The following is a 21,698-nucleotide window of genomic DNA, read 5'->3' as shown; positions in this document are numbered from 1 at the left end:
TTGGACCATATATAACCGATGATACATTGTGTATACTTGATGTACAAGGCCTGTACGCTTGGTACGTTGGGCATACGCCCTGTATAGGACGTATACTTCGTGCAAAACATTTGGTGTATACATTGGACCATATATAACCGATGATACATTGTGTATACTTGGTGTAAACGGTCTATTCGCTTTGTACATTGTGTATACTTGGTGTAAATGGTCTATACGCTTTGTACATTGTGTACACTTGGTGTAAACGGTCTATACGCTTTGTACATTGGGTATACGTGGTGTAATCGGCCTGTACAGGGCGTATACTTTGTGTGCACAATTTCGTGTATACATTGGACCATATATAACAGATGATACATTGTGTCATTGTGTATACTTGGTGTACACGACCTATACGCTTGGTATTAGGCATACGCCCTGTACAGGACGTATACTTCGTGCACAAAATTTGGTGTATACATTGGACCATATATAACCGATGATACATTGTGTATACTTGGTGTAAACGGTCTATACGCTTTGTACATTGGGTACACGTGGTGTAAACGGCCTGTACAGGTCATATACTTCGTGTACAAAATTGAATAGGGCGTATACTTTGTGTGCACAATTTGGTGTATACATTGGACCATATATAACCGATGATACATTGTGTATACTTAGTGTAAACGGTCTATACGCTTTGTACATTGGGTATACGTCGTGCAAACGGCCTGTACAGGGCGTATACTTTGTGTACAAAATTGTATAGGGCGTATACTTTGTATACCCAATGTACAAAGCGTATAGACCGTTTACACTAAGTATACACAATGTATCATCGGTTATATATGGTCCAATGTATACACCAAATTGTGCACACAAAGTATACGCCCTGTACAGGCCGTTTACACCAATGTACAAAGCGTATAGACCGATTACACCAAGTATACACAATGTATCATCGGTTATATATGGTCCAATGTATACACCAAATTGTGCACACAAAGTATACGCCCTGTACAGGCAGTTTACACCACGTATACCCAATGTACAAAGCGTATAGACCGTTTACACCAAGTGTACACAATGTAAAAAGCGTATAGACCATTTACACCAAGTATACACAATGTGTACATATATAACCGATGATACATTGTGTATACTTGGTGTACACGACCTATACGCTTGGTACATTAGGCATACGCCCTGTACAGGACGTATACTTAATGTAAAAAGCGTATAGACCATTTACACCAAGTATACACAATGTACAAAGCGTATAGACCGTTTACACCAAGTATACACAATGTATCATCGGTTATATATTGTCCAATGTATACACGAAATTGTGCACACAACAAATTAGGTTGGGTTCTTACCGTTCCTTTCTCAGAGGGTTGCCTGCCTGCCGAGTCCTCGGAGGAGGAGGATGCTGCGGGGGGTTCGAGTTCAGGGCTATTGGCCACCTGCAAAAAAACATCTCCATTAGTCGAATGTTCAATAATCAAATATCCAAACACACTACTGATGATACACTGCGTTCTGGGCCGGTAAGGCCAACAAAAATAAATGTTGGTGTTATTAAAGGTTTCATAGCAACAAACAACCAAACAAATTAGGTTGGGTTCTTACCTTTCGTTTCTTCCTGGCCGGTTCCTTGGAGGAGGAGGCTGCGGGGGATTCCTTGGAGGCTGCGGCGGCTGCCTTGGCTGCCTGTAAAAAAAACATCTCCATTAGTCGAATGTTCTAACATTACAAGAATTATACATGAACATTACAAAAATTATACAAGTGTATAGGCCGTGTACACCAAGTATACACAATGTATCATCGGTTATATATTGTCCAATGTATACACGAAATTGCGCACACAACAAATTAGGTTGGGTTCTTACCGTTCCTTTCTCAGAGGGTTGCCTGCCTGCCGAGTCCTCGGAGGAGGAGGATGCTGCGGGGGGTTCGAGTTCAGGGCTATTGGCCACCTGCAAAAAAACATCTCCATTAGTCGAATGTTCAATAATCAAATATCCAAACACACTACTGATGATACACTGCGTTCTGGGCCGGTAAGGCCAACAAAAATAAATGTTGGTGTTATTAAAGGTTTCATAGCAACAAACAACCAAACAAATTAGGTTGAGTTCTTACCTTTCGTTTCTTCCTGGCCGAGTCCTTGGAGGAGGAGGCTGCGGGGGATTCCTTGGAGGCTGCGGCGGCTGCCTTGGCTGCCTGCAAAAAAACACCTCCATTAGTCGAATGTTCTAACATTACAAGAATTATACATGAACATTACAAAAATTATACATGACCGAAGCTTGAAAAAATAGGACCAAGGGCCCAGCGCTTACCGGCAACCGGGCAAAGAATTTTTTTCCAAAACAGACATTTTAGACATACATTCTAAAACATTTCACCAATATATAGGTTTTGACGTACCCGAAAGGCGGTCTTCTTCCCACTTTTCCAAGACTTTGTTGCTGTACAGGGGAGTTCAGCCACAGTGCCCAGCTGGCACACTATTGTTTCTGATAGTGTCGGAAATAACCCCACCCGTACATGGCCATCAGGCATAATGGCGACGACCTGCAAATGAAATGAAAAATTTAACCAACGTACATCACCGGTGTAGATCTATTCATTTCCACATGTATCAGGGCTGTTTTACAGTATTTGCACACAAGGTGTCTCACAGAGCCTCGAAAATGAAGTTATTTTTATGTCCATTTTGCATGTTGATATCATTACATCGACTATTACGCATCACAAAATCCGTTTCAATTTGGAAAAAGCCTTCATTTACCTAAAAATGGCACCTATCAAAGCAAGTGATATTGAAAATATATATAAAATATATGTAAAAATGTCAATACCATGAAAACTCTAATAAAAGTTTAATTGTTGGTGTATAATACCACTCAACATGCTCAAATTACTATACCCACGCATATCATAGAAGAAAAAACCTAAAATTCAGCATTATATTTAAAATTATGCAATTTTTTTTTTTTGTCTTTATACTGACATTTTTTTTTTCTGTTCAGCTGAAACTACATGTCTAAAATACCTAGCTATATAGATAAATGATCAGTTCTTTCAAGTCACAGAACCACATGTATGTCCTGTTTGCCATGCAGACTATTTTGTTCACTATTCATTCTACATAGGGGCTGTTTCAAAAAAAATGACCCCAACATTATTACCATACCCTATTACAAATCATGATGATAAATACTAAGTATTAGATAATTAAAAAATGTATCCCACCTGTGACTATAATCGTACAAATTTTCGTGATGATATCTTTGATAATAAAAAAATGCCGGCAAAAAATAGGGCCAAAAATGTCAGGAGTGTAACACTTTTAGTGTGACATTTTGAAAGAAGCAAGTGCTTCAAAGAGCTGTCTTTAAAAAAAATAATGATGTCTAATATAAAATGATGGGTTTGTTGAAAACCTGTGTATATGCACTAAATTTTCTCATATGAAGTAATACATATTTTGTAATTACAATGGTAAAATAAGGTCTGTCAAATTTCCTAATGAGGGAAAAAAATGAAAAGGAAAAAACTTAATTCTTAATTTTAAATGATGATAATTCAAAGTTCCGAAAGATTTTGGACATTTTAATATTTCTTATACTTTACCACAATATTCTAGATCAAATTAAAAGTATTTGTAGATATCTGTGACATGTTTCTGGTGCACTTGATCTCATAGAACCACACCTGCTGATGTAGGTCAGGAGTGTAACATTTAAGTTTGCAATGTCATATTTTTGAAACACTGTTAGTAATTGTCATAATTATTGTTTTAAATTGACCAGCAGGTGCAGCAGTTACTATGAGATGCAAACATGACTGCCTAAATTTGATTAGTCCTTTTTTATGGCCTTGAAATAGGTGTCAGGAGTGTAACACTAAAATTCTGTGAAATGCTAGGTTTTCCACTTTTAGTTTCTGTCAACTTACAGGATAGGATCTGATCATTAGTGTTTATTTGAGGCATTGTAACACAATTCTGATACTTTCATAACAGTTTTATATAGTGTAATTGTTTTAAATGTCCTTTTAGTATTTATCGCACTTATTTTTAATATTCAAACACTGTATCAAAAGCAAATAATATATTCCAATCTTTAAATTTGACCTTATTGAAAATTTTTGAGCAAATTAAGTGTAAAAAATCTCTTCCAGTTAAGTTTAGAATTTTTTTAAACTAAATAAAAACTTTATCATTAAAGAATGGATAAATGTTACACTCCTGACATAATTTTCATTCATTATGCCATCACATGCCATCCTCCGCGTCAAAGTCTGCTATCACTTCAGATAAGGTCAGATTAATGGTTAAAGTTATTTTCATACAGAAAATTTTTATTTTGCCAATTTATCGTAATATATAGGGGGTTCTAATCCCGTATCACGTTAAGTTCTTTTGACAATTCCCATGTTAGGTGTACCAGTTCATGATTTCCCGCTTCCCAAATTTTGGTTCATTTTCTGTACATAAAAATTGCATGAGACATGTAACAATATGCACAAAGTTGATAATCTAAAAAAATACAAGTTTTTGAGACAATAATGATTGTTACATACGAAAGCCTGCTATCAAAATTTTAAGGAAAAAATATTTTTCAATTTCTTGCTTAAGAACATTAATATTTTCCCAAATTCCCAAATCAATTTTGAGTTATTCCCAAATCCTTGTCTAATAAATTTTTGTTTTCTCGACAAACAATTAGCGACATCCCAGATAAAAAAACCCCCACTCAATCCCATGTCCTGCTTAGATCCCATTGAGACCTACTATATATGTAATCACACCCCCCTTTTTCCCTTTTTTTTAATAAGCAATTTACTCTGAGTGTGGTCATATTTCAATAGCTAATCCTTTATTGGATTGAAAAATAGCTGATACCAATCTTTAGTGAACCTCAAATCAATCCTTAACTCAGGTGATGAAAAGAAGTAGCTGGACATTTAAATCTAAGGGCTATCTGTTTTTTTTACCTATAGACAAATCTCAAGTAAAAAATAAAAGGCTACGCTGAGCGCAGCAGATACGACCGCAGCATGTCGACCACTGAAATTCGAACAAGTGTAATATGAAGTGAATGTGGACACAGTAAAGAGGTTGACACAATAATTAGATGGACACGATAAAGAACTTGACACAGAGGCACACAGAATCTGCTGACTCCCAACTAAAAGCTTGCATCTAGAGGAATACATAAGATGAAAGTAAAGATACAAATCATGAATACTACTGAAGCGCAATTATATAAGCAACAAAATAAAAGAAACCCCATTAAAATTCAATAAAAAATAAACATTTGGCAACTATATTTGCGAAAAACACCCAAAGTGGCCCTTTTTGGTATTTTTTTCTGAAATGGGTGAGGCCATAAATTCCTTACTTCTTATACAGCTTCGTTTTATGCCATGGTACATTGTGTGAAAATTTCATGTTGATCCCTCCACTAAAACAAAAGTTATTCCACAAAAACGAATGTGCACGGACGACGACGACTGCGCCATACCATAATTTTTGCGGTCGTATAAAAATCAGTAGTCACCTGTACAGCTGGAGATTTAAATGTCCAAGTACTAATGAAGTTAGAGTTGACAACAGCTTTTATTAGGATAGATTCAGGCAACTTTTAAATTTGATAGTGGAAAAGGTTTTAAATCATAATGACCACAGTAGATCCACCTTAAGGTTCCTCCACACCCCGTGACTTTTCCAATTTCCTTTACAATTTTAACGAAAACCGGAAGTTTCGTTTTGGCTGCGAACTAAATAATATAGGGCTGAAAATATGGTACCAATTTATGCAAAATACGATTATCTATAAATGCATATCAAGGACGACCAAATAGACGTCCTAATTTTTTTGGAAAAAAATATTTATGAAAATGAAAAATAAAGAATTATAACGATTATTCAGGGCGCCGTGGCGCCAAGAACGGCATAATTATTGAAGGTTCTGAGACCGGTCACCCCCGGGCAGGACCCCCACCCTCAGGAATCCGGGGTCATCTAATTGTCACAAGTCCTAGTTTAGGCGCCCTGCGCCTTGTTTATGTCCCTATATAATATGATAATATAGTTATTATAACGATTATTCAGGGGGCCGTGGCGCCAAGAACGGCATAATTATTGAAGGTTCTGAGACCGGTCACCCCCGGGCAGGACCCCCACCCTCAGGAATCCGGGGTCACCTAATTGTCACAAGTCCTAGTTTAGGCGCCCTGCGCCTTGTTTATGTCCCTATATAATATGATAATATAGTTATTATAACGATTATTCAGGGGGCCGTGGCGCCAAGAACGGCATAATTATTGAAGGTTCTAAGACCGGTCACCCCCGGGCAGGACCCCCACCCTCAGGAATCCGGGGTCACCTAATTGTCACAAGTCCTAGTTTAGGCGCCCTGCGCCTTGTTTATGTCCCTATATAATATGATAATATAGTTATTATAACGATTATTCAGGGGGCCGTGGCGCCAAGAACGGCATAATTATTGAAGATTCTGAGACCGGTCACCCCCGGGCAGGACCCCCACCCTCAGGAATCCGGGGTCACCTAATTGTCACAAGTCCTAGTTTAGGCGCCCTGCGCCTTGTTTATGTCCCTATATAATATGATAATATAGTTATTATAACGATTATTCAGGGGGCCGTGGCGCCAAGAACGGCATAATTATTGAAGGTTCTGAGACCGGTCACCCCCGGGCAGGACCCCCACCCTCAGGAATCCGGGGTCACCTAATTGTCACAAGTCCTAGTTTAGGCGCCCTGCGCCTTGTTTATGTCCCTATATAATATGATAATATAGTTATTATAACGATTATTCAGGGGGCCGTGGCGCCAAGAACGGCATAATTATTGAAGGTTCTAAGACCTGTCACCCCCGGGCAGGACCCCCCACCCTCAGGAATCCGGGGTCACCTAATTGTCACAAGTCCTAGTTTAGGCGCCCTGCGCCTTGTTTATGTCCCTATATAATATGATAATATAGTTATTATAACGATTATTCAGGGGGCCGTGGCGCCAAGAACGGCATAATTATTGAAGGTTCTGAGACCGGTCACCCCCGGGCAGGACCCCCACCCTCAGGAATCCGGGGTCACCTAATTGTCACAAGTCCTAGTTTAGGCGCCCTGCGCCTTGTTTATGTCCCTATATAATATGATAATATAGTTATTATAACGATTATTCAGGGGGCCGTGGCGCCAAGAACGGCATAATTATTGAAGGTTCTGAGACCAGTCACCCCCGGGCAGGACCCCCACCCTCAGGAATCCGGGGTCACCTAATTGTCACAAGTCCTAGTTTAGGCGCCTTGCGCCTATTTACCGAGGGATATTTTCCCGTCGGGATCGAAAAACTAGTCGATAAGCATATTTAGAACGGAGTTAGTGCGTTGAAGTTAGTGCGTGCTAGCTTGACTTTGGTGAGAATAAAATCCACAAAAAATCCAATCCAGACAATTTCATTTGCTGTATCACGAACCCGATGTTAATAATACATGACCAAAATTTAAAAATTAATTATTAACAAACGTACCATGCGTGCACAAAGCATTTTTCATGTTTGAGGTACCAGACAAAGTCCATAAAATCTTGACAAATAAAAAAATACAACAAAACTGAAACACAATTATTACAAGTAAACACAGTACTCGTGGGTGGGGCTGGGGATGGAAGCTCAAATTCTATATCTAGTCTTCAGCAATACTATTACAATTCCCAACTTCAAGATCATATTTCTTTACTTTTAAAAATTTGAAGGGTAAGATTTCTTAAATATTTTATTCTATAAATCAACTATCTTAACAGGCACGTAGCATCGGGGGGGGGGGGGGGGGCAGGGGGGGGGGGCCTGCCCCCCCCCCCCCCCCACTTTTTCTGACAGCAACTAATTTTTTAAAATTTACATATAAAAAATTGAATTATGATGGAGTTGCCCCCCCCCCCCCCACTTTTTAGGAGGATGTAAAAAATTGATATGAAAATAAGGAAATAAGGATTGAAAATGAAGTTATATGCTATGCCAGCCCCCCCCCCCCCCCCCCCCCCCCACACACGGATTAGGATTTTGAAGATTTTGGAAAAGTGTTATTTCCTTTTTTATATATATATATTTTTTTTTTTTTGCTTGTCAAGATTTTTTGGATGAGTCTGCCCCCCCCCCCCCACTTTCAAAAACGATGCTACGTGCCTGATCTAGATAAAAATATAATATACTCTCTTCTCATTATATCGCGGGTTCCGTTGTATCGCGGTATGTTACAAAAAATAGGAATCCCGTGTTTTTTCCCGCGATTTTCCACAAGGAGTTCATGCACCAACTTCAGGATGAGTGCAAAGTATATCAGCAAATAAAATTGTTCTCACAAATGATTTTTTTTTTAATTATTGTAGAAAAAATTAAAGGGACCAGCCCTTGCCCCTCCCCTGTTTCTATAAGCCCAAATACGGCGACTATCTTAATTAATGCTTGTATGCATAATCAGAGTTATGTAATGATGACAAGCGACTAAACGGAATATAAGAATATTTGTTACAAAAGTCAAACTTATAGTCGATCTGACCCCCCCCCCCTTTTTTTTGCGGCAGAAGTCGCGCGCGCGAAAATGTTCAAATTGTCATTCTTGGTCATTGCGATGCTTGTCATCGAAAATGGACGACTCCGGTAGCGACGGCTGCATGACCCAAAGACAATATGACATAATCGTTCTGTTTTTGTCTCAAGGATATTTTCCGACCAAGGGAGAATTGATGGAAGCGCATTTTGCAAATGGAGAGGATACAATACGCCCGAGACCTTTCCGGAAATTCAAATCATGGACCCAGAGGTTGCTCTATCGCGAGTCTGAAAATGCTCTCATTCATTTGCCCACGGGAAAAATTGTGGTGCCAAAAGAAAGATTTGTAGATATCATCGTAGCAAATCATTGTAACGAAACTGGTGGCCATTTAACTGCATATGCTACAATGAGAAAGGTTTGAGTTAAATTCTTTAGATTGGTGTATACAGTGTTCATTGGTGTCGGTTTGGATGCAGTTGCGCTTTTATCAGGGTTTATTGCTAACAGTAACAGTTGTGGGATTAATCTCGCCCAGCCTTAATTACCATGCACAAATGACAATACAAATATTGTGTTAATTTGTTTTGTTTATTTCATTTGTTTTAATTAAATATGTACATTATGTGATAGTTCAAAAAGCTTTTTACTGTATCAACTTTTTTTTTGAATGAAGAACTTATTATACTTTTATTCATGCACTGTTTGTTAAGAAACTTGTCAGTGTTTATTCATTTGATATTTTTTACTTTGTATATCATTTTTATGAATGAAATATTTTTGTAGATTCAAAAGAAATACACATTTGGACGTAGAAATTTTGGAATGAATGAAGAGGTGGTCAAAAATGTCGTCAGAAACTGTCCCTTTTGTCAAAATATCAGACCAGTCTCAACTTCTGCTAAGCAAGATAGCAGAATGGGTAAAATAATCATCAACTTTACCATTGAGTATTCAAAGACGTGAAATCTAAATGATTAATATTATAAAAGTCAGTTTAGTTTCTAAATAATTTACAGTTATGCAATATTAAAATTTTTTTTTATTATTAGAAATTGATAATAGTGGAATGCAGTCTGAAGCTTTTGATCGCAAAAGAAATTATCAAGAGCAGACTCAGGAAAAAGATATTAAAAAATGTGAGGCTACCAACAGCACATGTGATGCAGCAACCAATGCACAATCTGAGATAGGCATAAAAAGAATGAAAACTGAGAGCCAGAGAGAGCAAGAAGATGAGTCAATGGAATGGAAACCAACTGAAATGGACAGGAATAAGGCTGATGTAAAGCAAAGTCATCCCATCATTCACAACACTTTGCTGTCTCAGCTAAAAATGGCCGCTGGGTCAAACCAGAGCACCAGTTCAAGCCACAATAATCCTGTTCCGGTGCCAGTGTTGGGTCCCTTCAGCATGTCTTTGTTGCCATCAATAAGCAGTTTGAACTTTGCAACTTCACTAGCTTTGGCTAAGACTTGTAACAGCATATCTGAACATATTGTAAAGTCCTCATGCCCAAGTCTGTCCAACAAAGAACCTCAGGTCACCGTCGCAAAGGCCCAAGAATTAAACTCAAATCTAGGGTCCATCTTAACACAGAGACCCTCAGCACTTGGCTATTATGTAAAAGTTCCAAACTTGGCTTCACCTGCAGGTTTCTCCTTGTCATATGTGTCCACTCCATCAATAAGTCTTGGTCAATCAACAGTGTGCTCACCCTCCATAGCTTCCTCTGCATTGAGTACAGTAACACAACCTTCTTGTGGAGGTTCTTTGGAAGGAACATTGTCAAATAAGCCAATAGTTGCAAAGAAAGTTGAACAGGGTCAGCCTTCCCAAACCAAGGTGGCTATTCCAAACCTGGCTTTGTCAACACAGCAGTCTAAAATCCCTCCTGATCGGATGCAGATACATGGAAAGATAATCATTCCAAGTGTGATGAAATCATCCAAACCAAAAGTCTTGCCACCAATCAAACCTAAAGAGAATACAGAACTGGCTAAAGCTCTTCTAACACCTTCAGAGAATGATGCTGGGGCTAGCAGTATTTTGTCCACTCCTAAAAAGATACTGAAAGGTGCTTCTACAAACTCATCATCGAAAGTTTCAAAGAAACTTAAAACAAAGCTGGATAAACTTGATAAGAAGATCAAACGAGCTGGAAAGCGGAGTAAAATTGAGTCTCCTAGTACCAAACTGAAAAGTTTGTCTCCTAGTACCAAACTGAAAAGTTCATTTCCTAGTACCAAACTGAAAAGTTCATCTCCTAGTACCAAACTGAAAAGTTCGGAGGAGGATGCTGACAGAAAGGATGTGAATCAAAATGTGGAAAAAGCTGCCAGTGGTTCAGTAAACCCTATTGATGAATCTCTGAAGAAGAAAAAGATCATTGTTATCAATCCAGAAAGGATGAAGAAATTACTTGAGAAGAGTTTAAAAGGTCTGAATATGAATATGAATTTTAATTTCAAGGGGAAATGTAATGTAACTTTCCACAATGAATCCAGTGGTGCCAAGACTTCTTTCATTGTTGATGATAGCCTCAGCAAAAGTGGTGCAAACACATCACATCCACTAAATGTCCAGCAATCAAGTGCCAGAGCTTTAAAACCAGAAAATTTTCTAGAAAGGTTGAAGCAGAGGTTGTCATGCAATTCAAAGGAGTTGGCAGAAAAAATATGCATGAAGTCTTGTGAAAAACTTGAAGTCGGTGGTGAGGATAAGTCAGAATTGAATGATGCTGAACAGGTGACTAAGCAATGTCTTGATGAACTAAACAATGCAGACCTAGTTCAGAAAGTCAACAGCACTTCAGGTTTTCCAACACCAAGGTTATCAGGTAAATGCCAGATTTAAGCCAATTTTCATTTGCAGAGACCTTGGTTTGCTATTTAACACTGGTTTGCTGCAGCTTATTTATATAGAATAGCTTTAACTTATACAAGTTATATAAAGACTGGCTTACATTGAAAAATATTCCCAACAGAAAAGTTCTTGCAAATTATTTTTGCACACAAATAGAAGTTGGTTTATATAGTTCATGTATGAAGTTATTACCCGGTAATAAAATGACTATACATTTTCTCTCTCATTTGTAGACAAACCCAGTGATCCTGTACAGCCTGTGTTACCTGAACCTGGACCCGTTCCTTATCCTTCCATGTGGACATTTGCTGCAGGTAATATATGACAGTTATCTTCTATTTAATTATTTGTTTTAAAAATAGTGGCCATAAATAAACTTTTTATAAGCAGTTAATTTAGCCACCACAGAGTCAAAATTCGGTCTGGTCCGTCCTTTCTCCCAACCAGTGATAAAAATGTTTGGTACATGTATAAAGTTTTCCTATGAATTTTCCATGTATTAAGTTTTCCTATGAATTTTTCCAGATATGGCAGTTGAGAGGAATTGTTATGGCAGATTACTGATTGCTATTCAAGACATGAGGAAGGATGTTATGAAGTCTATTCTGTCAGACCACATTGCAATTGAGAGGCTGAGGAAAAGTAGGAGTTAAACATATTTTAACTTATTCAATTCTACTTTCTTGTTCTCATGAATAATTTATGGGCTATTCTAATTGGTTTCTGTAAACGTTTATGAAGGAAATGGGCTGCATTTAAAATGATCATTTTAATTTTTACACCTCCAAGATATAGTTTCATTGACTACTTAATATGATGTATATAAAATATAATCTCTTTCCTGTCACTGTGCATTTTATGAGAGCTAAACATCATTTTTAGTTTGTAACCTGAACTACAGATCTAATCAGTACAAGGTCATTTATTGAGGTCAAGGGTGTTTTTTTCGTTCACCCTAACTGAGATTAAACTGAACTGGATCTTGGACCTTTTGCTTTGCTTTAGATCAGCAAAGAACACTGTTTGGTTCCTAGTTTTATAATGCCACAGAGCATAACTTAAATCTTTGTTGGCTTGATAGCTATCTATCATACCTTCCCCTTTTTTTTTATTTCAGAAATAAGTTATGCAGAAACCCTTGTCAACAAGCATAAGTCATTTATCTCAAATCACCACAAGGACTTGGACTTAAATTGACTGAACCAAAAATATCTCAGCTGTCAAAGAAAACAGCAGCTGCATGATAAATAACATTTATTTAATGCATGCTTTGTAATGGAAATGTTGTTTAGTTTCATTTTATTTCTTTTGTGGTTTCATTTCAGTTAATACACATACAAATATACTGTTTGATTTCTGTTTTTAACGATTGTTTGTTCGGTTCTTTTTTTTCGTTTAGTAGTGCTGCATCTTAGATAAAAGGAAATCTTTGTTACATGTTCTACAATTTTTATTGAAGTAAAATACAAAATATAAGATGCAGTCGTGAATTGGTTTCTTTTTTAAAACGAATAGACAGAGTCATCCTATAATACACTCTGCATACGTACAGTTAAAAGATGAGTGTACTTTTCAATGCATATTTAATGTACGCTACATTTGTAAAGGTTGTAGATAAAAAAAAAAACCCGTAAAATTGGTGATTAAAATGCAATTACCTATCATATAAATAATAAAATTACTATCCAAATTAAGACTATCATAGTTTATAAAGAAATGAGTGGTGTAATATTTTATGATGAACATTTTATGCTCTGCTTCGTTTATCATAACTACTTACCGTACACAAAAATATAACTTTCACACAAATTACGCATTTAAGTTTTCATTTAAACAATATTGTGTTCCCATTATTTATTTTCAGCATGAAAAATATATAATGCTTTGAAAAACTCCACCTTAAATTGGTCAAGTGATGCTATTTCAGACTATCCATGATAATTGAGACAATTAGGAGATTCGGGACAAAGCTAGGATGAATACATTTACTAATCAGATAAAATTATTGTTTATTGTATTCCCAGTCTAACAGCAGAAAGTTTGGTTTTAATATTAACAACAAGTATATTTGCTTTCAAATTCATATAAAAATTTTATCATACATCCAATATATATACCTTTGAAATAAAATATAAATGTAAATATATCCCTGCTAAATCTAAGCAGCAAGGCCCGACATGCAATGTTGAATAAGTTATCTATATGTATATCCCACATATTTCTGTAACATAATCGGTAAGTAATATACAAGTACCTGTACTACCTAAGCACCAGGATTTTCAAGCATTCAAGCCAATCGGGCAGGCATAGATAATTGCTAATATCTTGAATGTTTGGTTTTTTAAAAAAAAATCTATTACTAGTATTGGAAGGCAGTTTTGTTTAGAAATTGATCTGTGTTGGCACATCTGTGACGCTCCGTCAAGACTTTGGTTTTAGTACAAACACTGCATCATCCAGCATATAAAAAGACTGATGGAGGTCACCTTCACACAAATAAGGCAGCCTGCTAAATTTTTCTACATTAAATCCAGCTGGTTCAAACACTTTCTTTATAAAGAACTGTACTTGTTCTTCAAAGTTCTGTCCCTGAATCAACAGTTTTTCTTCAGGTGAGTGATCTTTAGAATCTGAAATGGCAAAAAAAAACCTGTCTTACTCTAATTTTTCATGAGAAAATTCAAAATGAAATAAAATTTCAGAATTTTTTTTTCCATGAAAAAATGGTTTCGAATGTTTGTAAAAAAAATAATTAATAATTTTTTTTTCTGAAGTGATAATTGTGTATTAATCTTTGCAATCCAGTTATGGTTTTCAAACAATTCTACTGGAAAGCAGAAGGATTGGGAGAACCCTCAGCTACTAGCATTAGAAAGACCTTGGACTTTTGGTAGGACGTAGCAAAGCAATCTTGCATCAATACAAGTTAAAAATGACTCTGGATGAAAGTGATAAACACTGATTGTGTAGTCATAGCTCACTTAGCTCGTATTGATTTCAATGAGCCATGGCTGATTTGCAAACAATGAAAAAGACAGGCCTATGTCACACTGCTGTTTGACACAACTACCCTAAGTTCAAGCTCTTGATAAAATGGTTCTATAATGAAACATAGGTAATCACAGATTACAAAGCTCACCGAGACGAGGCATCAACTTTATGAGGCATCACCTTTAAAACCACCTTTATCATATGATATGAAAATCATAGTTAATGATCTTGGATATTCATGGATACTGTTTTGACACAATATCGTATATCATATGTAAAAAAATTGTATGATAATCCTATGTTCATTTCATACATTATTATAAGATACAATGTTTATCAATACAATAATATAAAATATGATATTGCATCCAATGATACTTACAATATATATCATTTAATACAATATAATACTGTAATAAATATTGATGCAATATGATTTTGTAACATATAATATGACATTGTATCGTGTTATACATTATTGTATTTAATCACATAATACAATATCATGATATCTAATATAAATACAATATAGCATTATTTGATACTATATCATATCACATAATACATCACAATATTGTAACATATTATATTGTATAATATAGTATAATTTTGTATTGTATGATATTGTATCATATTTGATACACAATATTGTATCATATGATACAATATAATTTGATAAAACATTGTTTCATATCATATGATACAATATCATCTGATACAGTACGATATTATATAATACAATATCATTTTATACAATATCATATCATATGATACAATATCATATTATACAATATCATATTATATGATATCTTATAATATCATATAATACAATTTCATGTATTATATAACAATATATTATATAAACCAATATCATATTATACAATATTGTATCATACGATATGCTATAATTATAATATACAATATCGTATCATATGATACAATATCATATATTGCAATATAATATGAAACAATATGATTCGATAAAATAATATATTATACAATATCATATTCTACAATATTGTACAATAATATACAATACTATACATAACAATATCATAATACAATATCATATAATAATGTACAAAAAAATTGATACAATATCATATCATATCATATAACTTTTTACAATATAATGTATGATATTACATTGTATCATATAAAACAATAGTGTATCATATCATAGAATACTATATCATAGGAATCATGTTAAATCATTTAACAACAAACACATCTATCAAGCAGGTTTGAGTGAGGTAGGAGAATTTTTAGCATCCTTGATAATGGAGATCAGGCTCTGCATCTGAAGCTACCTCTGCAATTCATTTATATTATAGTTAAATCAATTATGCAAGCTATTATCTATAAAACATGTAACCTGTTCCAAAAAACTAAACCTCATCCAGCATCCGAAACCTATGGCTCAGATTCAGCATTCAAGCCTGTCAGATGCATCAGTATCATGAGATGCATCATCCCTGCAAGTTTGGTGATGTAAGGACCAGTAATAACTAAGATATAATCATCAGAGGGCACCTGCTCTAAAAACTTTAACCAGCTCTTAAAACCTTAACCTCATCCAGCATCCGAAACCTATGGCTCAGATTCAGCATTCATGCCTGTCAGGTGCATCAGTATCGTAAGACGCACCATCCTTGCAAGTTTGGTGAAGTTAAGACCAGAAATAACTAAGATATATTTTTTAGCATCCTTGATAATGGAGATCAGGCTCTGCATCTGAAGCTACCTCTGCCATTCATTTATATTATAGTTAGATCATATATGCAAGTTTGAAATAGTGCTATTACCTACATATATTAAACATGTGACCTGTTCCAAAAAAACTAAACCTCATCCAGCATCCGAAACCTATGGCTCAGATTCAGCATTCAAGCCTGTCAGGTGCATCAGTATCATAAGACACACCATCCATGTAAGTTTGGTAAAGTTAGGACCAGTAATAACTAAGATATGATCATCAGAGGGCACCTGCTCTAAAAACTTTAACCAGCTCTTAAAACCTTAACCTCATCCAGCATCCGAAACCTATGGCTCAGATTCAGCATTCAAGCCTGTCAGGTGCATCAGTATCATAAGACGCACCATCTATGCAAGTTTGGTGAAGTTGGGACCAGTAGTAACTTAGAAATGGCTATCAAAGGGCACCTGCAACAAAAACTTTAACCTGCTCGAAAAACCTAACTTCATCTAGCATCCGAAACTTTCGGCTCAGATTCAGCATTCAAGCCTGTCAGGTGCAAAAGTATCATAAGACACACCATCCATGCAAGTTTGGTGAAGTAAGGACCAGTAGTAAGTAAGATATAATCATCAGAGGGCACCTGCTCCAAAAACTTTAACCAGCTCTAAAAACCTTAACCTCATCCAGCATCCGAAACCTATGGCTCAGATTCAGCATTCAAGCCTGTCAGGTGCATCAGTATTATAAGACACACCATCTATGCAAGTTTGGTGAAGTTTGGACCAGTAGTAACTTAGAAATGGCTATCAAAGGGCACCTGCAACAAAAACTTTAACCTGCTCCAAACACCTTAACCTCCTCCAGCATCTGAAATTCATGGCCCAGATTCAGCATCCAAGTCTCTCAAGTCCATTAGTAGGTCCAGATGCATCATTCATGCAAGTTTGGTGAAGATAGGACAAGTAATAAGTTAGATACAGGACCTGCAACAAAAACTTTAACCAGGTCCTGACGCCGACGCCGACGCCGAGGGTATAGCATAAGCTCCCCCCGACTTCGTCTCGGTGAGCTAAAAAGTAATGTGCTTTAACCTTGTTCAACATAAGGTTTGAAAGGCAGAACCACTGCAACGATGGCTTTTCCAACACCAGGGGTCAGCACCTTCCTAATCGAATGCAGGATGCTCATTGGTTTGTTGCATCGATCCAGAAGGTTCAAACAACCAATCAAATCAAAGGTAATGGTTCCATTGTCCCATTCATCCAAACCAAGGATTCTGAAAGGTACATGATCCGAAATGATTTATTTCAAAGAAAGTCATAAAAATTGAGTTCAAGTATACGTAAATAACTAAATGTCATGAAGATGAATACATACTGATATAACAGCTAAACCATAGAACTACAAGATGTACCCTCAATTGCTGCAAAAATTTAATGAAAATTCCGGTGCAGTAGTTGTGATTAGCTCTTGATTCATGCTGTTGATTCATACTTTATTGAACTTTATGTAGAAGTTCAAACTTCATGTGTATGTATGAGTGTTATTGTACAGTAGTGTGTATGTTAATTGTGTATATCAAGTATGATTTGTCTTAAAGATCGTTTTCCTGTGTTAATGAATCTAGTTAATGAAATTATTGGACTCAGGAGTAACAAGTGCAAGTTCTACCCACAACAGTGAACTATTTGATCTTGGTTTTTCACAACTTTGGTGCTTTTTGAACTTTATGTAGAAGTTCAAACAGTTCATGTATATGTATGAGTGTTATTGTACAGTAGTATGTATGTTAATTGTTTATATCAAGTTTGATTTGTCTAAAAGATAGTGTTAATGAATCTAGTTAATAAAATTATTGGACTCTGGAGTAACAAGTGCAAGTTCCACCAACAACAGTGAACTATTTGATCTTGGTTTTTCTCAACTTTGGTTGTCTTTAAAATCAAATATATTCTGCCAGACACTGGTAAATAAATATTATAATTGTAGTTTTTCTCTTGCAATTTTGTTCCTTGTTATTAAGTAAAATTAAATCCTTCTATGTGCCATGAAGGTGCATAAGGCCAGTGCTTATCCCCAGTTTCCGTAGCCCTAAGCAGATGAGAGAGTCATCGCCTCCCCCTTGATAGGACACCAGTCCATCGCAGGTTACCCCCAGTGTAAGCCGGTACCCAATTTCAGCTGGATGGACCGAGACAATGTAAATAAAGTGCATTGTCTAAGTGCACAACAAACAAAATCAAGTAACCACAGCAGGGTTTCTTGTAATGGTAGTTTTTCTCTTGCAATCATGTTTTTCCACAGCTTGACTGTCTTTTTAAAAATACAATGTAACAGTAATAGTAATTAAAACTATACTTGTAATTCTTCTCTTGCAGTCTCCAAACCATGGTTGAGGATACTTCCGTGGCATACACCTGGCTGTAGTACCTGGCCATTTTGTCAGTCACCTCACCATCACCTGCACCTGTGAACAATATAAACAATACCGGTATCCTAAATACATGTATCTGGTATTTTTGAAAATCAGAAACCAAGTTTGTATAAATAATGAATTAAGCTCTCTCTCTCTCTCTCTCTCTCTCTCTCTCTCTCTCTCTCTCTCTCTCTCTCTAGTTCAAGAACCTTTGGAATAGTACATGTACCAGTCTATACCCTCTCTCTCTCTCTCATTAGAGTTCAAGAACCTTTGGAATAGTACATGTACCAGTCTATACCCTCTCTCTCTCTCTCTCTCTCTCTCTCTCTCTCTCTCTCTCTCTCTCTCTCTCTCTCTCTCTGCCTGTACCAAGGTCTAGTAAATTTTGTCCCCTCCACCCATCCTCAATCTGAAGAAGTTGCTTTAGCTGCTCCTGGGAAAAGACAAACATTGATCCTCTTCTCAGAAGTCTGCAATATTAAGCCAGTTCTGTGTTATCCATATTATAGTGACAAAAATGAACAAGTACAAGTAATGCTCTTAATATGAAGTTCCGCTGAAAAAGCAGGATTTCAAAACTTTATGGATTGCAAATTTTTAAAATAAACTGACTACATTTATATGAGCAGCAATAAATTTTAGGTGCCAAAGAATCAAATCATTGCTGTCAGGCAGCCTCAACAGTTTGTCATTTTATCAAAACATGTTTTTGTTTTGATAATTGATATTTGCCATACTCAGTAAAAATACCCCTCGATTAAGAGCGAGTTTAGTGTGACCATATGCTTACCCGTTAATTGAAGTGCTGGTCATAAACCATCCAAGGACGGACTTGGCCACTGAATAATAAAGCTGTGTAAATAGCCAGTCTGCCTTCTCGTAGCAATTGGACAGGAATTGCTGGGTCTCTTCATCTTGATGGAACTGAATGAAGCGCTCACATACATCATCAGTCACTTTAGCCCTGTCAAAGCTGTACCACTGCAGGGACAAAGCCATTAAATACACAACGCAAATCAATTTTAACTGCAGTCTGATCAAATAACAAATGAAGATTAGTTTGACTCTTAAAATCATTGGTCACATTAAGTTCTGTTTACACTCTATCAGCACAAGGCCAATCCATTTAGTAACAGTAAACTGCCAATTAATGGTAACCTAAGCTATAGTCTGATCAAAAACATAGTTTGTTAAAAAAAAAAAAAAGCACTACAGCAGCTCTGTTTTTGTGTGAAATTGTTGATTAGATCAAAGAATACATCCTAATTTGAATTTTACGAAATGATGTTTTGTTTTTGCTAAAATATTGGTCGATGTGTGATTAAAGGAAATATATTTGGTATATCCGTTGGGCAGTCGGGTGGATTGAAATAATTGGCCTTGGCCATCTTATAAGAGGATAGGAAATCAGAAAGTTAGGGTATAAATATTGAAATAATCAGAGACTCTTTAACTGACACCCGTATTCAGCCAATAGCTTAACCCATTATATGACCATGTTAGACAATCATAAATGTATTCTCTTTTGAGAAGTGGACAGGCATAGCCTACATCCACGCCTGTCCACTTCTCAAAAGAGAATATCATAAATGATGAGTTTATTGAGTAGAAATTGTGGAAGTGCTGTACCGGAATACGTGTTATCGTTCGAATTTTGTGTGTTGTCCGTTATTGCTCTATAAACATCTGTCATCGAAGGTGTTAGGAGTCCCTTGTATTATTTTATAAATAAAAATGCCATAACAATGCCTACATATTGATGGTCGTCATTCCGTTGTCTCTCGTCCTCTTTCATTCGAAGATAGACAGCTCTCACTAGGGGACTTCTGACATGGCGGACTTCGTTCATTCTCACTGTCCAAGCATTGCTGTAGGCGAGTCTTACATGCAAAGATAAGATAAAAAGTAAACCGTAAAACATACAGGTTTCATTGCTTGTGCCACGCATACGTTGATGCTCGAGTCGTGTGAAAAAAATGCTATTTTCACTTTCAGTTTTCTAAGGAGTAACGCCCCTTTCTACTTTCTTTTTATTTCACTTTTGGCGGGAAGAGTGCAAATTGTGGTGGATCAAAGAATGTAGTCAAATGTGGGTTTTTCTTGTTTGTGTAAATATATCATCACTCAGAATAACTAATCAACAGCGTACTGTATATACATGTATAATGTCTGATATATGGTACATCGGATTCTTTTGGCATACATGTATTATACATGTACTGAATCAATGGCAAATGTATAATTATATCCGATCAATCTGATTAAAATCAGATCTTTGTAACGCTCCGAAATTGTGATAGTCGTAGCGACATCAGAATTCGTCGGAGCGGATCAGAGATCTTATTTTAATCAGACTGATATCCGATGTACCATATATCAGTACAAAAGTTCATCTAGGAGTAGGATTTTTTTTTTATTTATCGTGGACACTAAAAATACCATTTCGCTGAAAAGTAAAGTTAACGCTGTCAGAAAGCTAAAAGTTGGAAAGATGTTCTTGGCGAGAGCGAGAGAGAGAGAGAGAGAGAGAGAGGAGGTTGGTTCGGGTGTCATGAAAATGGGCTCGACAAGCCACAAAGACATTTCGAAAAGACAATGTTTGGAGGTTAAGAAATGAATTTTTGATCGATATAATATAAAAAGTAATTGTTTTATATTAATTTGTAGTCACCAAAGTCGGCGGAAGCTCATATTGGTTTTGCATCCGATCGTGAGTTTCCGTGAGGTTAAAGTGTTTTAAAAGCCCTCTAAGACTATCATAATTTTTGTACATGTTTATATTTTCTGTTCACAACAAATTATGTGTGCGTTACTTGTAGTTGGAAGTGCAGTGTTTAGGACGGCATATACATGTAAAACGTGAAGTAAGACTTTATCTACCTTCCTTGATATTCAATGCACGTGATCAGCTCAAGTTGTGCACACAAATCGATTCTGTTAGCTTTACATGCATCCGCATCTTTGTGTATTTGAACTATGCACTCGTTTTGAATACATGTATACGAAAAACATTGGAACTTTCGAAACTATACATGAATTGATGAATTGATTGGAACAGGATAATAATAGCCAGTCATAATTTTAAGTTATCAATATCGTTAAGCAATAATAGGGAATTAGAAAATTTTAATTTTTATATTTTTATTTA

At 36.2% G+C, this 21,698-nt stretch overlaps 3 protein-coding genes across 3 annotated transcripts; 1 reads left to right on the top strand and 2 right to left on the bottom strand.

Annotated features, from left to right (window-relative positions):
• Positions 1-1,162: 1,162 nt before the first annotated feature.
• On the bottom strand, positions 1,163-3,990 carry LOC128187525 (uncharacterized G-patch domain protein DDB_G0278987-like). Its single transcript, XM_052857947.1, has 6 exons — positions 2,422-3,990; positions 2,134-2,214; positions 1,881-1,967; positions 1,618-1,698; positions 1,365-1,451; positions 1,163-1,207 (listed from the first exon to the last, which is right to left on the bottom strand). Exons 1-6 carry the CDS (start codon positions 2,554-2,556, stop codon positions 1,163-1,165), a joined length of 516 nt encoding a protein of 171 aa, XP_052713907.1. The 5' UTR covers positions 2,557-3,990.
• A 4,679-nt stretch (positions 3,991-8,669) lies between these two features.
• LOC128189519 (uncharacterized) lies at positions 8,670-12,693 on the top strand. The gene is made up of 6 exons (XM_052861164.1): positions 8,670-8,993; positions 9,362-9,497; positions 9,628-11,415; positions 11,675-11,755; positions 11,967-12,083; positions 12,559-12,693. Exons 1-6 carry the CDS (start codon positions 8,670-8,672, stop codon positions 12,636-12,638), a joined length of 2,526 nt encoding a protein of 841 aa, XP_052717124.1. The 3' UTR covers positions 12,639-12,693.
• A 176-nt stretch (positions 12,694-12,869) lies between these two features.
• LOC128189518 (protein-L-histidine N-pros-methyltransferase-like) lies at positions 12,870-20,564 on the bottom strand. Its single transcript, XM_052861162.1, has 6 exons — positions 20,304-20,564; positions 19,341-19,531; positions 18,920-19,020; positions 18,490-18,598; positions 17,223-17,407; positions 12,870-14,071 (listed from the first exon to the last, which is right to left on the bottom strand). The coding sequence occupies exons 1-6, from the start codon at positions 20,496-20,498 to the stop codon at positions 13,863-13,865; spliced, it is 990 nt and encodes a 329-aa protein (XP_052717122.1). The 5' UTR covers positions 20,499-20,564; the 3' UTR covers positions 12,870-13,862.
• Positions 20,565-21,698: the final 1,134 nt, after the last annotated feature.

The sequence above is a fragment of the Crassostrea angulata genome, chromosome 6 (genome assembly GCF_025612915.1).
Source record: "Crassostrea angulata isolate pt1a10 chromosome 6, ASM2561291v2, whole genome shotgun sequence".
Taxonomy (NCBI): domain Eukaryota; kingdom Metazoa; phylum Mollusca; class Bivalvia; order Ostreida; family Ostreidae; genus Magallana; species Magallana angulata.
The sequence above is the reverse complement of the archived record's forward strand: the minus strand, read 5'-3'. Positions and strand labels throughout refer to the sequence as shown.

What these genes read in the sequence shown, in the direction of transcription:
- LOC128187525 (XM_052857947.1), bottom strand. Translation starts at nt 2,556, where the DNA reads ATGCCTGATGGCCATGTACGGGTGGGGTTATTTCCGACACTATCAGAA. An exon ending in CGGCCAGGAAGAAACGAAAG is followed by an intron (nt 1,968 to 2,133) that starts GTAAGAACTCAA and finishes GTTTTTTTGCAG; the next exon opens with GTGGCCAATAGCCCTGAACT. An exon ending in CGGCCAGGAAGAAACGAAAG is followed by an intron (nt 1,452 to 1,617) that starts GTAAGAACCCAA and finishes GTTTTTTTGCAG; the next exon opens with GTGGCCAATAGCCCTGAACT.
- LOC128189519 (XM_052861164.1), top strand. Translation starts at nt 8,670, where the DNA reads ATGGACGACTCCGGTAGCGACGGCTGCATGACCCAAAGACAATATGAC. An exon ending in CATGTGGACATTTGCTGCAG is followed by an intron (nt 11,756 to 11,966) that starts GTAATATATGAC and finishes GAATTTTTCCAG; the next exon opens with ATATGGCAGTTGAGAGGAAT. An exon ending in AATTGAGAGGCTGAGGAAAA is followed by an intron (nt 12,084 to 12,558) that starts GTAGGAGTTAAA and finishes TTTTTATTTCAG; the next exon opens with AAATAAGTTATGCAGAAACC.
- LOC128189518 (XM_052861162.1), bottom strand. Translation starts at nt 20,498, where the DNA reads ATGCGTGGCACAAGCAATGAAACCTGTATGTTTTACGGTTTACTTTTT. An exon ending in GGAATGACGACCATCAATAT is followed by an intron (nt 19,532 to 20,303) that starts GTAGGCATTGTT and finishes TTGTCCCTGCAG; the next exon opens with TGGTACAGCTTTGACAGGGC. An exon ending in CTGCAAGAGAAGAATTACAA is followed by an intron (nt 17,408 to 18,489) that starts GTATAGTTTTAA and finishes TGTACCTTTCAG; the next exon opens with AATCCTTGGTTTGGATGAAT.